The 13,935-nt window shown below is 53.9% G+C and overlaps 2 protein-coding genes across 2 annotated transcripts in view; both read right to left on the bottom strand.

Moving 5' to 3' along the window:
- Positions 1 to 13,935, bottom strand: part of LOC135404459 (class II histocompatibility antigen, B-L beta chain-like) — a 106,835-nt gene that overhangs the window by 43,554 nt on the left and 49,346 nt on the right. The gene's annotated exons all lie outside the window — the stretch shown is intronic.
- LOC135404434 (class I histocompatibility antigen, F10 alpha chain-like) overlaps positions 12,150 to 13,935 on the bottom strand; it is a 214,735-nt gene continuing 212,949 nt past the window's right edge. The window contains exons 6-7 of the mRNA XM_064639183.1: positions 12,742 to 12,780; positions 12,150 to 12,390 (exon numbers count right to left, since the gene is read on the bottom strand). Of these exons, the coding sequence (XP_064495253.1) occupies positions 12,374 to 12,390; positions 12,742 to 12,780 (56 nt within the window). The 3' untranslated portion in view covers positions 12,150 to 12,373. The remainder of the gene's footprint in view (positions 12,391 to 12,741; positions 12,781 to 13,935) is intronic.

Below are 13,935 nucleotides of genomic sequence, written 5' to 3'. Positions count from 1 at the left end.
ATCAGCCATGGGAGGACCCGCGTTGGATGATCCACAGGGACCCCCGTTGGGCACAGACCTGGTGTGCTGGTTTAATGGTAAACCAGCAGGGGAAATGACAGCGGTGACACCTGGAATGGGATGGAACACCTGGAAAGGGAATGAGAATGCCTGGAATGGGAATGGGGACATAAAGAATGGGATTGGGACAGTAGCAATGGGATGGGAACACCAGGAATGGAAATGGGAAGACCTGGAATGGGAATGGGGACATTGGGAACAGACTGAGTACACTAGGAATGGGAATGGGGGCAGAAGGAATGGCAGTGGGGACACGTGGAATGGGGAGGGAACACCTGGAATGGGAATGGGAACACCTGGAATGGAAATGGGGACACCAGGAATGGAAATGGGAACACCTGGAATTGAAATGGAGACACCTGGAATGGGAACACCTGGAATGGGAATGGAGACACCTGGAATGGAAATGGGGACACCAGGAATGGAAATGGGAACACCTGGAATTGGAACAGAGACACCTGGAATGGGAACACCAGGAATGGAAATGGGGACACCAGGAATGGAAATGGGAACACCTGGAATTGAAATGGAGACACCTGGAATGGGAACACCTGGAATGGGAATGGAGACACCTGGAATGGAAATGGGGACACCAGGAATGGAAATGGGAACACCTGGAATTGAAATGGAGACACCTGGAATGGGAACACTTGGAACTGGAATGGAAGCACCTGGAATGGGAACACCTGGAATGGAAATGGGGACACCAGGAATGGAAATGGGAACACCTGGAATTGAAATGGAGACACCTGGAATGGGAACACTTGGAATTGGAATGGAGGCACCTGGAATGGGAACACTTGGAATTGGAATGGAGGCACCTGGAATGGGAACACCTGGAATGGGAACACCTGGAATGGGAATGGGGACATCAGGAATGGGAATGGGGTACCTGGGCTGGGAATGGGAACATTGGGAATGGGAACATTGGGAGCAGGTTGGGGACACCAGGAATGGGAATGGGAACATCTGGGATTGGAATGGGGACACCTGGAATTAGAATAGGGAAAACAGAGGTGGGATGGGAACACCTGGAATGGGAATGGGGACAATAGGAATGGGAATGGAGACCCCTGGAATGGGAATGGGAACACCAAGAACTGGGAATGGGGAAACCAGAAGTGGGATGGGAACACCATGAATGGGAGGAGGGACAATAGGAATGAGAATGGGGACACCTAGAATGGAATGGAACACCTGGAATGGGAATTGGAAAACGTGGAATGGGAATGGGAACACCTGGAATGGGAATGGGAACTCCTGGAATGGGAATGGGCACATCTGGAAAGGGATGGGAACAACTAGAATGGGAATGGGAACACCTGGAACAGGAATACAAACCCGTGGAATGGGAATGGGAACACCCGGGCCCGGGCTGTGTCCCTGGTGAAACAGGAGGCCAGGCCCAAAAAAGTTCACTAAGAAATTTGGGCCTGCTAACAAGCTCCCAACAGCCAAGACCATCTGTGCTCGTTCTGTTCTACTGACTGGAGCAAAGCTTCAGAGAATAGTACAGGAACATGTCCTGGGCCTAGAGGGGATAAATTAGAGAGACAGCAGGATCAGAGAGACATTGGAATAGGAGGAATAGGCCGGGAGCCAGGGCTTTTTCCAAGCTTCAGGGAGCGGGTCAAGAAGAATGGAAGAGAAGGAAGGTCAAGCTGAGGAAGATGAGTTGAAGCCCCCAGAGCCATGGAGGAAGAGTGGAAGTCCCCTCAGGATTGAGGGCCAAGAGAAGCACCGCCCCAAGCCCCGCCTGAGCTCCACCTATACTCCGCCTATTATTAATATGCAGAGATAGAGGTTGGAATCACTTGAATATGCATTTAATCACAGCTGAAGATTGTATAAAAATGCTGATTTTGTGTGAAGCCTTGGAGCAAGTTTGTCCAGCACGAGCTGGCTTGCTCCCAACGTTGAATAAACAAATACCTTGCTGCTTAAAGATAAAAAAGTCTCTGAGCAGTTTCTCGGACCGATTTTTCGGATTCAGCGCCCAGTCAGTCCCAGGATGATCCCAGTCCCTCCTGGTCTCTCCCAGTTGCTCCCAGTTTCCTCCATGTGGTCCCACTCATTCCCAGTTGCCCCCAGAAGCTTCCAGCATGATCCCAGTTGCTCACAGCCACTTCCAGTCATTCCCAGTGCACTCCCAGTTGCTCCCAGGATGATCCCAATCACCTCCTGCATGATCCCACTCGCTCTTCATATGATCCCAGTATGACCCCAGTCACCCTCAGTGTGGTCTCAGTTACTCCCAGCATGGTTGCAGACACTCCCAGTATATCCCAGTAGAGCCCTCAGCATGCTCATCGTCCTTCCCAGTCACTCCCAGATGCCCCAGTAACATTCTAGTTTCCACCAGTATGATCCCAGTGACTCCAAGGCCCTCCCACTATATCCTGTGTGGCCTCCAGTTGCTCCCAGTAGCCCTCAGTGTGGTCCCAGTTTCTCCCAGTATGATCCCTGTTGCCCAAGTTCTGGTCCTGGAGGGTCCCAGTGTGCTCAGATCCTGCTCCCGGGGGGTCCTACTGGGTCCCAGTCCTCGCCCCGGTGTATCCTGGTGTCCCATTCCATCCCAGTCTGTCCCAGTCCATCCCAGTCCATCCCAGTCAGACCCAATCCACCCCAGTCCATCCTAGTCCATCCGCCGTTTCCCGGGTCCTGCCCCCCCGCCCCCCCAAGATGCTGACGGGGGTCGGGGCTCCGTCTTTGCCTTCGTCTCCCTGGGCCTGCCTGGAATGAAGGGGCCACTGGGACACTGCGGGACCTCCTGAAACCAAAGGAACCCTGGGAGAATTTGGATACTCCTGGAATCAAGGCACAATTGGGACACTGCAGGGCCCCATGGAAAAAAAGGAACCTTGTGACACTGCGGAATTCATGGAATCCAGGGGCCTTGGTGACATGGGGGCCTCATGGAACCAAAGGAACCCTGAAGTGTTTCAGAAGGTCATGGAATCAAGGGGCCACTGGGACACTGCAGGGCCTCTGGGAATTAAAGGAACACTGGGACACTGGGGCAGGACATCCCCCCTGCAATGGCACCAAGACAATGCCCCATTTGCAAAGGGGTCAGTGCTGAGCTGAGAGGGGGCCGGGACAAGGCAGGAGATGTTGGACCCCAGACTGGTTTGACCCCAAATGAAGCCCCTGATGGTGAGGGAACCCCTGGAGTCCAAGGACTGTCAGTCCCTGGGTTTCTACCAGAAAGGGCCAGTCCCCTTTCCCAGGGGCAGGTTCTGCCAACAGAACCCTTCTTGGGGGGTGTGTGGAGATTCCTGCCTTGGCTGGGGACCCCCCAAGGTCACTGCTGGAGGTTGAGAGCAGAGATCTCCCCACGAGCGCTGCTCTGGGGGAGTTCCATCCATCTCTAATTAAGAATTATTGCTTGTTTGCCAGCTTTAGTAGAATTCCTTCAACAATTGCTTTAGTGTAGTGCCCTGTCCTACCTTATCCTGTACTACTGGTAGTTTTAGTGTGTATATTGTGTAGTAAATAATTTAGATGAAGATCTTTTATCTGATGATTTGTAACTCTATATAATTCATTTTCTGTCAATAGATCTGATTTGTTATCATTAAACTCATGGGACAAAAGTGATTCAGTCACACCTCTGTAATTCCTCTAAACTTCAACTTTTGGCACAATGCAAGGCTGAGATTGGATCCAGCAGCCCCCAGCACCCCACAGTAAGTTGGGAGCTCTGGGGGCCACCCCCCTTTCCCAACCCCCCAGTGCCCAAAGACCCCCTTGGGACCGTCGGACCCACCAGACCACCCCCCTTTTCCACCCCTCTCCCTGTTCCTTCTACTCTCCCACTGTCCCCTTAATCCCCAATTTCCCCCCCGAATAGTTTCGGGTCCCAACCCCCACTTTTTTCCCCCTCTCCTGTGGGTGCTGAAGGAGAAAATGAGGCTGCACACCCAGAGTTCCATTTTGGGACTTGTCCCCCGACTCTTTTTGGTGTCCCCTTTTATTCCTGTTCTCTCGTGAGCAGCACCTGGTGTTTGTCTTTCAGTCCACGGGAATTCCCAAAGCAGTGCCCTGATCCCACACATTCGCCTCCTCTCATGTGCTGGCTGTTCAGCCACCAGAGAAAAACACAGGCTGGTCATGCAGGCTGGTTAAAGAGCATTTCCACTTGGAGAAACAACCTTCTCTCTCCAAGCACTCAACCAAGGTCCATCCTCCCTTTGCATTCCCATGAACTCAGTCCAGGTGCAGAGTGACTCTGCTTGGTCCCACCTCTGCCCCTGTTCTGTTTGGACACACAGAGTTCACGGCCAAGAGGGCCAGGACCCGGGCTCCTTGTCTTGGGGCTTGTCCCATGCGCTTCCAGAGGACTTGGAATATTGAAACCAGGCAGATTCTGAAACCCCTGCTCCTGGTGCTGCCACAGTGCCCATCCACTGGCACTGCAGGCATGGCCTGCACTGAATGGCCAGTGCAGCAGGAGCTCTTCTGCCCACGGGAATTATTAATGATAAATGGAGGGCAGGCACGTTTTGATCTGTGACACAACTAAAATAACAAGGGTTACTTACAGGGGTGTTAAAGGTATTGTCAGTCACACGGATCACAACGTCAGGTGCGGCCAAGAAGGCATCTGAGTGACAGGGACACACCATGGTTGAGTCATTAACCAGTCAGGAAGAGTTGGTAGACCCAGTGAATTCCCCCTAGAACAGTGTCTGCCCGATGGGACATGCGGGCAGGGCTTGCTCTGCTCAGCATTCCCTGCCTGCTCCCGGGATTCCTGAGGGACAGTCTCTGCATCTGCAGGATCAGACTGTGGGCTGGGTCTGCTCAGGATAAGGTTCCATCAGAGGGACTGGAAGCCAGCAGGGTCCTGTGGGAGACAGAACACAGGTACAGCCCTTCCCCACACTGAGCACTCGAGAGGACCTTGTCATTGGGTGTCTTCTTGTGGGGTTTTGTTCAATACTTGCTGATTCATATTCAAAAAACTAAGGGTAAATACAGGTTTGTGATGATGATGATGATTTACTTGGGGTGTCACGTTCCCCCTTTTTTGTTTTCAAAGTATGGTTTTTAATCCAGAGCACTCATTTCTTGCACCTGGGATAGGCACAAGTGATAAGACCAAATTTATGTTTTTTTGGTTTTCTTTCTGCTTCTTTTTTCTCTTCCTTTATTCTTTCTTCTTTCCTTTTTTCTCCTTTTTTTCTTTTTTCTTTCTTTTCTCTCTTTTTTCTTTCTTTTTTTCTCCTTTTTCCTCATTTTTTCCTGTTTTTTCTTTCTTTTCTCTCTTTTTTCTCCTTTTTCTCTTTTTTCTTCTTTTTTTTTTATTTTCTTTGTTTTCCTTTTTTTCCTGTTTTCTTTTATTTCCTATTGTTTTCTATCAGTTGTATTTTCAAGGAAGATTCAAACACACATCAAAACAATCTCCTCGTACATATCTTACAACAACAGATAATCTGGCACTGTTCCAGGTTGTGAGGATTCCCAAGATCACAAACACTGAGACACGAAGGCTGGAAATGAAGCAACTTTATCCTGTCCCTTGCCATAGCGTTCAATCCACACCCAGCCCTGGATTTCTGGGAAGCCGCTGGGCAGGAGCAGGAGATGGAGCTGGTGCTCAGGAGGGGCAGGCAGGCCGTGCACCTTCCCTTGGAGGCACTTCAATTCTCCAGGAGATCCAGTGGTTCCAGGGCTGTGTGTCCATTCTTCAGCCATCCAGCCCCGGCGCGGCCGCAGCCAAAAGCAGCCCCGTTTCCCAAAAGTGCCACGAGGAAGGACGGGAGTGGAAAACCCCCACAGGAGGTAAATGAGCACCATTAAAGGCAGGAGAGAGACCCCCCACAGGAGGGAGATTCCCACGAGTCAAGGTGGGAGACAGAGCCCTCAGCAGAGGCCCTAAAGCCCCGTCAGCGGGGACATCAACAGGCTGAGCAGCAGAGCAGATACAAACGGCAGGGAATACATCCTCCTGCTCCCCAGAGATGTCGTCCAACAAGTCTAAAAGATGTGTTTTCAAGGTGTCCAAATTGAAATTGCTCATCCATAACCTTCTGTCCTGCTGCGTTCAAGACCTGTTGCAAAATCTTCCAGTAAAGTCGGTGTTCTTGGGAAATTCCCTGCCCCGTTGTTCCTACAGGGCTCCACAGATCCCTGTGCCGGGGGCTCTGCTGTCCCGTTCCCACGGGATGAATGCCGGCACTTCCCACCTCTGTTGAGTGGCAGGCGCTGGGAGAGTGTCCCAGAGCTCAGGTCACACCTTGGGGACACCAGAGATGGGGCTGAAGGAGAAAATGAGGCTGCACACACAGAGTTCCATTTTGGGACCTGTCTGCCCATCTTTCCAGCATCCCCCTTTCATTGGGGTTCCTTTGGAAACAGCACCTGGGGTTTGTCTTTTAGTCCACTGGAATTCCCAAATCACCCCAAAGCAGTGCCCTGATCCCACACATTTTCCTCCCCTCATGTGCTGCCTGTGTTCAGCCACTAGAGAAAAACACAGGCTGCCATGCAGACCCTTCCAAGTGATTTTCCACTTTGGCAAGCAGCACTCTCTGGATTGAAAACACCAGTCAAGGCCTGATTAACTGAACGCAGTTGCTGCTGCCTTAACTTGTTCCCACAAAAATTCTCAGGGTTCCTTTGCTTCCAGGAGGCCCCCCATGTCACAATGGCCCCTTGATTCCATGGGGTTCCAAAATGTCTCAGGAATCCTTTGGTCCCATGACCCCCCATATCCCAGTGGCCCCTTGGTTCCATGAGGATGCACAGTCTCAGAATTCCTTGGTTTCAATGAGGCTTTGTAGTGTCCCAATGGCCCCTTGATTCCAGGAGTTTCCACAGTGTCCCAACAGCTCCTTGGTTCTGTGAGGCCCTGCAGTGTCCTAAAGGCCTCCTGATTCCCCAGGGTTTCACAGTGTCCCGCTGTTCCTTTTGTTCCGTGAGGATCCGCAGTGGAACAGGGTCCCTTTGGGGCCATAAGGCCCTGCAGGGTCACAGTGGCCCCCTGATTCTGGGAGGTTCAGAAATATCTCAGGGCTGAGAAAACTGGGATTGTTCAGGCTGGAGAGGAGAAGGCTTTGGGGTGACCTAATTGTGGCCTTCCAGTGCCTGAAGGGAGCCAACAAGAAAGATGGAGAGAGACTTTGGACAAGGGCCTGGAGTGACAGGACAAGGGGCAGTGGCTTCGCATGGAAGCGAAGGGTTGGGTTGGAGGGAAGGGTTGGAGGAGATAGTAGGAAGGAATTCTTTCCTCTGAGGGTGCTGAGATGCTCTTTAAGGCCCCTCCCAACCCAAAGCATTCCATGATTCTGGGACTGGTGGAGGAGGTGGTGGTCGGAGCCGTCTGGGGCACAGGGACACAAAATGAGGGAGTTTTCCATTGTGGGGGAAGGAAGGAGGGGGCAGCAGAACTGGTACCTTGGACACCAGGCAGGTAGGCTCTGGCTTTCCTTGGAGAATGATGGATGGAGTCCCCTGGGAGTCAGTCCTGAAGAACAAAAGAGTCCAGGAAGGCTGGAGGTGCTTTAAGAAGGAAATCTTCAAGCTCCAGGAGCTGTGCCCATGTGCCCTAAGACAAGCCAGGGGTCAAAAAGCACAGCTTGGTTAAAGAGAGAACTCAGGCTGGAACTCAGGGGAAAAAAGAGAGTGTCTCACCTCTGGAAGGAGGGGCAGGAAACTTGGGAGAACACAAGGATGTGGTGAGGTCATGTAGGGGGAAAATTAGAAAGGTCAAAGACAAACCGGAACTGAATTTGGCCACTGCACTTGCAGACAGCAAAGAATGTGTCTCTAAATCCATGGGCTCCAGCCAAAGATGTGGAATTTGTTTCCTTTGGGTTCAAGGTCAGGCTGTGCCTGTGTCCAGCCCAGAGGCTCAGAAAAGCATTTCTGGGGGTGTTTAGAGGGCAGCACTGACCAGACTTTTGTGTGTGTGTGTGAGACAGGCAGAAGCACAAATGCCTGCACATCCCAGAGCAGTCAGTGTGGGGCTGTGCTTGCTGCTGCAGAGACCCCCAGGGAACAAACCCAGGGAATAGTTTGGGTTTATTCCTTGCTCTGTGTCAGTGGAATAGGATGTTCCACAGGAGCTCTGTCCCCCTCTGTGGCACCGGGTGGCTCGAAGCTGAAGGGGGGGGTCAAGTGCAAGTTCCCTTCTGAAGTGTGTGTCCCTAGGGAGGACACTTGCCTTATTATTGCTTGTTATTTGTAATACAGATGCACCACACCTAAGGATGGATTCTGTAGAATATGTGCCATCTATATTTGGGTTGGGTCTGACTGAGCTGCAGTTCAGTTCCCCACAGCAGCCCTCCCAGGGCTGGGCTTTGCACTGGCAGCTGGAAGGGTGTTGAGAACACACCGGTGGTTTGGCCACTGCTGAGCACAGCACCAACACTGGGACATTCCTTCCTTAGCTGAGGGCAAGAGCCTGGGAGGGGACCCAAGCAGGCCAGCTGAGCCCAACTGACCACAGGGACATTGCAGCCCATGGGAGGTCAGCTCAGCTCTAAAAGCTGAGGCCTGGAGCAGGAGGGGGGCATTCACTGTCCAATGGCTGCCTGCTGAGGAACCCTCACAGGTCCCCAGCCAGCAGAAAATGTCAACACTCTGCTGAACGGGACAAGGGATCCGAGATCCTGCTGAAAGCCCAAAATTCAGACAATCCCCTGCCACCTCCCAGCTCTGGTGTGACCCTTCCAAAGCCTAAAGGGGCTCCAGGAGAGCAGGAGAGGGACTTGGGACAAGGGATGGAGTGCCAGGAGACAGGGAATGGCTTCTCACTGCCAGAGGGCAGGGAGAGATGGCAGATGGGGAAGGAATTCCTGGCTGGGAGGGTGGGGAGGGACTGGGCTGGAATTCCCAGAGAAGCTGTGGCTGCCCCTGGATCCCTGGGAGTGTCCAAGGCCAGGTTGGAGCAACCTGGGATAGTGGGAGGTGTCCTTTCCCACGGTGGGGGGTGGCACTGGGTTATTTGGAAGGTCCCTTCCCACCCAAACCATCCCATGATCCCGGGACATCCCCATCCTCTTGGGAAGCCCCAACCCAGCAAAGTATCAGTTCCCAGCTCAGGCACCTCAGAGCTCAGTTCTCTTCTGGGTGCTGGAAGATCCACATTTTCCCTGTTCCACGAGGATTTATCCCCCCACCAAATCCACAAACCAGGTGATGAAGAGGAGCAGAGGAGCTCAAGGGTAAAATCACTGAACCATGAGCTCTGGCAGAGAATCACACAATCACAGAGTCACTGAATCACACAATCACAGAATCTCAGTCACGCAATCACACAATCAAACAATCACAGAATCACAGAGTGACACAAGAACACAAGCACACAGTCACACAATCACACAATCACTTGATTCCATGGAGTTCTGGGCAGTCACAGTGGCCCTTTGGTTCCATGAGGCTCCACATGTCACAATGGCCCCTTGTCTGTGAGATTCCACAGTGTCCCCACATTCCTTTGGTTCCATGGGGCCCTGCAGTGTCCCAGTGCCACTTGATTCCACAGGTTACACAGAATCCCAATGGGCCCTTGAGTTCAGGAGGTTCCACTGTGTCCCAGGGTCCCTTGGATTCCAGGAGGCCCGGCAGTGTCACAGTGGCCCCTTGACTCAAGGAGATTGCCCTGAGTCACAATGGCCCATTAAATTCCAGAGGTCCTGCAGTTTCCCAGGGTTTCTTTGTTTCCATGAGACCCTGCAGTGTCACACTGGCCCCTTGGTTCCACGAGGTTCCAAAATGACTCCGCATTCCTGAGGCCCTGTATTGTCACAATGGCCCTTTTCATCCCATGAGCTTCCCAAATGTCTCAGGGTTCCTTCTGTTCCATGAGGCCTCAGATGCCACAGTGGCCCCGTGGTTCCAGGAGATTCCACAGTGTCCCTGTGTTCCTTTGGATCTGTAAGTCCTTGGAGTGAAACAATGGCCCCATGGTTCCAGGAGGTTCCAGAGCATCAGGATGGCCCCTTGTTTCCATGTGGTTCTCCAGTGTCACAATGGTCCCTCGATTTCCTGAGGCTCCACTGAGTCCCAGGTTCCTTTGGTCCTCATGTCCCAGTGGCCCTTTGATTGCAGGAGGTTGCCGAGTGTCTGCTGATCCCTCCCGCTCCAGAATGCCTGGCAGTGTCAGAGTGGTCCCTGGAGTCCCTGGTCACTCCCACTAGGATCCCAGTCACTCCCAGTCACTCCCAATAGGATCCCAGTTGTCCCCAAGGTGGTCCCAGTTGCTCCCCGTCCCCCCCACAATGGTTCCTTTCCCTCTCAGGGACTCCCAGTCTGAGTCCAGTATGGCCCCAGGCACTTTCAGTCACTGCCTGGAGGAGGCCATTTGCCCCTGCATGGTCCCAGTTGCTCCCAGTATGGTCCCACTCTGAGTCCAGTCACACTCAGTATGATCCCAGGAACTTCCAGACACTTGCAGTACGAATCCAGTTTGATCCCAGTCATCCCCAGTATGGTTGCAGTCCCTCTCACATACTTCCAGTATTATTGCAGTCACTCCCAGGATGATCCCTGTCAGTCCCAGTGTAATCCCAGTATGAGCCCAGCAGGGGCCCAGCTGCTCCCACTCTGATCCCAGTTGCCCCCAGTGTGGTTCCAGTTGCTCCCATGAACCACTTCTCTGGTTCCAGTCACTCCCAGTATGATCCCAGTCACTCCCAGTACAATACCACATGTTGTGACACTTGTCTCACTTGTGTCCTTGTGACACTGCGGAATTCACAGAATCCAGGGGCTGGGGGGTTCTAGGAGTCCGTGGGCTGCAAGGGAGGGGGGAGCTCAGGGCCCACCAAAAATGCCCAACCAGGGCTCCCAAAGCTCAGGGCAACCCCAAACCAGCCACCCAGGGCTCCCACAGATCAGGGGAACCTCAAACAGAGGATAAATTGTCCCGGAGCTCAGAGTTGCCCCAAACAAGAGGGAGATGGGGGGCTGAGGATGCCCAATCCCCCTTTTCCCGGCATTTTTGGCTGTACTGGGTCTTAGTTAAACAAGATTACAACTTAGAAATTAAGAGACTTCAGGTGGAAGTGTGGAAAAGAAACAGCTTTTTATTAACAAAATCTGAATAAACAACAAATGGTGCAACCAAAAACTTTCAGAAGAAACAAAACAAAGTCCCAAATCCCCAGGTGGGGGGGAGAAACTGTCCCGGCAGTTCAAAGCTCTCGCAGCCCCGTGTGCTCGCAGCCAGCAGTGAAGGAGTCCCTTTTGCCAGGGGCAGCCCCCAAAGCAGAACACCTCGCTCCCAGATGGGTCGGGCTCTCTCTCCTCTCTCTCTCTCTCCCTCTCTCGGTCGTTCTCCGCGAGGTGTCCCGTGGGGAAAAAACTTCCTCTCAGGGAAAGAGAACAAGGTGGCCAAAATCAGCTCCTGCTCTGTCCGGTCCCGGACAAACCCCAAAAGCCCCCGAACAAAGGACCCCCCGCCCTCCCCGCGGCCACCGCGGTGTCCCCGAGAGCCGCCCTCCCCCCACTGCCCCTGCCCAGCGCCTGCGGCTCCGCTCCAACCCACCCCATCCCGGGAGACACAGATGGGAATGGGGGGGACACTGGGAAACAATTCCAACACCTCTTTTCAAACCTCTGACACCTGGTTCCCAGACATTCCCAAAGAAGGGGCTTCCCATGACCTCGAGCCAGGGACTGACCTTTGTATTGAACCAACTCCTGGAGAGACACGTTCCCATCCCTGTCCCCATTCCTGGGGTTCTCATCCCTGTCCCCATTTCCATCCCTGTCCCCATTCCCATTCCTGGGGTTCCCATCTCTGTCCCCATTGCCATTCCTGGGGTTCCCATCCCTCTCCCCATTCCCACTTCCTGCTGTGCCAACCTGCTCCCAATGTCCCTGTTCCTGTCCCCACTATCCCTATCCTGGTCTCCCATGTCCCCATTCCCATTCCCGGTGTCCCAATTCCCATTCCTTGTGACTCCAACCTGCTCCCAATATACCCATTCCCATTCCTGGAGTTCCCATTCCCATTCCTGCTGTCCCCAACCTGCTCCCAGTGTCCCCATCCCTGTCCCAAATGTTCCCATTCCAGTCCCCCCTGTCCCCATTCCTATTCCTGGTTCCCACAGAGGAACTGCCGGAGGCCGGAGGAGGGAGCCAGGATTTATTGCCCAAAGCAGGAGATTTTCACACCCAAATTAAAGCCTCAGGAATAATTGTGGTCCTGGGTTTCACATGGGAAAAATGAGGAAGTTGATCCATCGGGAAGAGCCGCAGGGGGGCCGGGGTGGGTGGGAGCAGCGGGATGAGCTCTGCCAGCAGCTCCTGCCTTTCCGCAGGGAGAGGGAAGGGGCGGATCCAGCTCCAGGATCGCTCAGGCTGTGATTCCTGCTGGGATGAGAGCGGGGAAAGGAGTCACCTTGTCCCTGTTCCCATCCCAGGGGATGGAGCCGGCTGTGGAGCCCAGGGAGAGTAGGAATTGCTCTGGATTACCTCCTGATACTGCTCCGTCCATCCCACCCCAATCCCACTCCATCCATCCCACCCCAATCCCACTCCAGAATCCAGCCCTGATCCCAGTCCACAATTCCACCTGAGCCCACTCTGGAATCCTGCCCTGAGCTGGAATCCCCTTCCAATCCCACTCCAGCCATTAGGCCCCCATTCCCCTCTGGAATCCCGGCATCCATCCTGGGATCCCTGCCCAGAGGATCTGGATCCACACACGCTGCTGGGACTCACTGGTGGGCGCGGGGTCGTATCCATTCCCCTCCCTCTTCCCTATGGATAGAAAGTGGGATCAGCACCCGTGGCACAGGATCCCTGGAATGCTGCCGGGCGGATCCGTGCCCCTTCCCAACCCTCATCCCGGGAGTTACCGGATCGGAGCTTCCAGACACCGACTCCCACGAGGCCGATGATGATGATGATGGCAGCGATGACGGACACGGTGTCCTAGTTAGAACAGCTGGGACCGATTCCTCACTGGATGGGTGTAGCCCAAAACTGTGGATTCTCTGGCCTTCCATGCCATTTTCCCAGGAACTGTTGTCAGGAGAGGCCTGCCAGGTGGGGGGGATGTCCTGAGCACCCTCATAGCCTTTTATGGACTGAGCATCCTCATATCCTTTTATGGACTGGGCATCCTCATAGCCTTTTATGGAATTCCCTGCTCTGAGGGAAGAACTAAGCATCCTTTTATGGAATTCCCCGCTCTGAGGGGAGGACTGGGCATTCCTGCCTGAACTGGAGAATATATAAACCTGGAGATTTGGAACCTTTTTACCACTCGTGGGATCCAGAGGAGGAGTACAGCTCACCGCTCTCAACCAGCCTGAGACCACCATCCTCAACTGGACTGCAACCACCACTTTTGACCAGACTGCAACAGCTCTCCCACCAGCAGGTATTTTTCCCCTCTCCCTTTACTTTGGACTCGGGGGGGGCCAAGGAACAGCACTTTGTTCATGGCCCAGGGTGCTGGGTTCTACATTTGGGTTTTGTGGATTAAAACCAAATTGCTTGTCTGTATAATCAGACTTATTGGGCAATAGGGGCCCAAGGGGGGCCCAAGGGGGCTGGGCCAGGGGGGGGAAGGGCTGCAGGGGGCGGATCCCGGAGGAGGAAACCCGCCAAAAGCGGCGGCCCAGCCGAGGGAGGAGCCGAGCGGGAGCACAAAGAAGAGCAGCCAAAAGGTCCTGGCGGTGGCTCGGCAATGGCGGGGGGGGGCGAGTGCGGTTTGGGGGCCCCCCCGTGAGAGCCGGGGGGGGAACCCCGGTAGCCGCGGGAGTGGGGAGAGCGGAGAGGGGCGATCCCGGAGCTGGGGGACCCCCGGAATGCTGGAGGGGGAGGGAGCAGAGAGGGAGCGCCGGGCCCCTTAAGCGGGGGTCCCGGAGAGGGGGAAGGGCTTGGAGTGTGGAGAGGAGGGGAGGGCCA

This window comes from Pseudopipra pipra, chromosome W (assembly GCF_036250125.1).
Source record: "Pseudopipra pipra isolate bDixPip1 chromosome W, bDixPip1.hap1, whole genome shotgun sequence".
NCBI lineage: Eukaryota > Metazoa > Chordata > Aves > Passeriformes > Pipridae > Pseudopipra > Pseudopipra pipra.
This window is presented reverse-complemented; position numbering and strand designations above follow the sequence as displayed.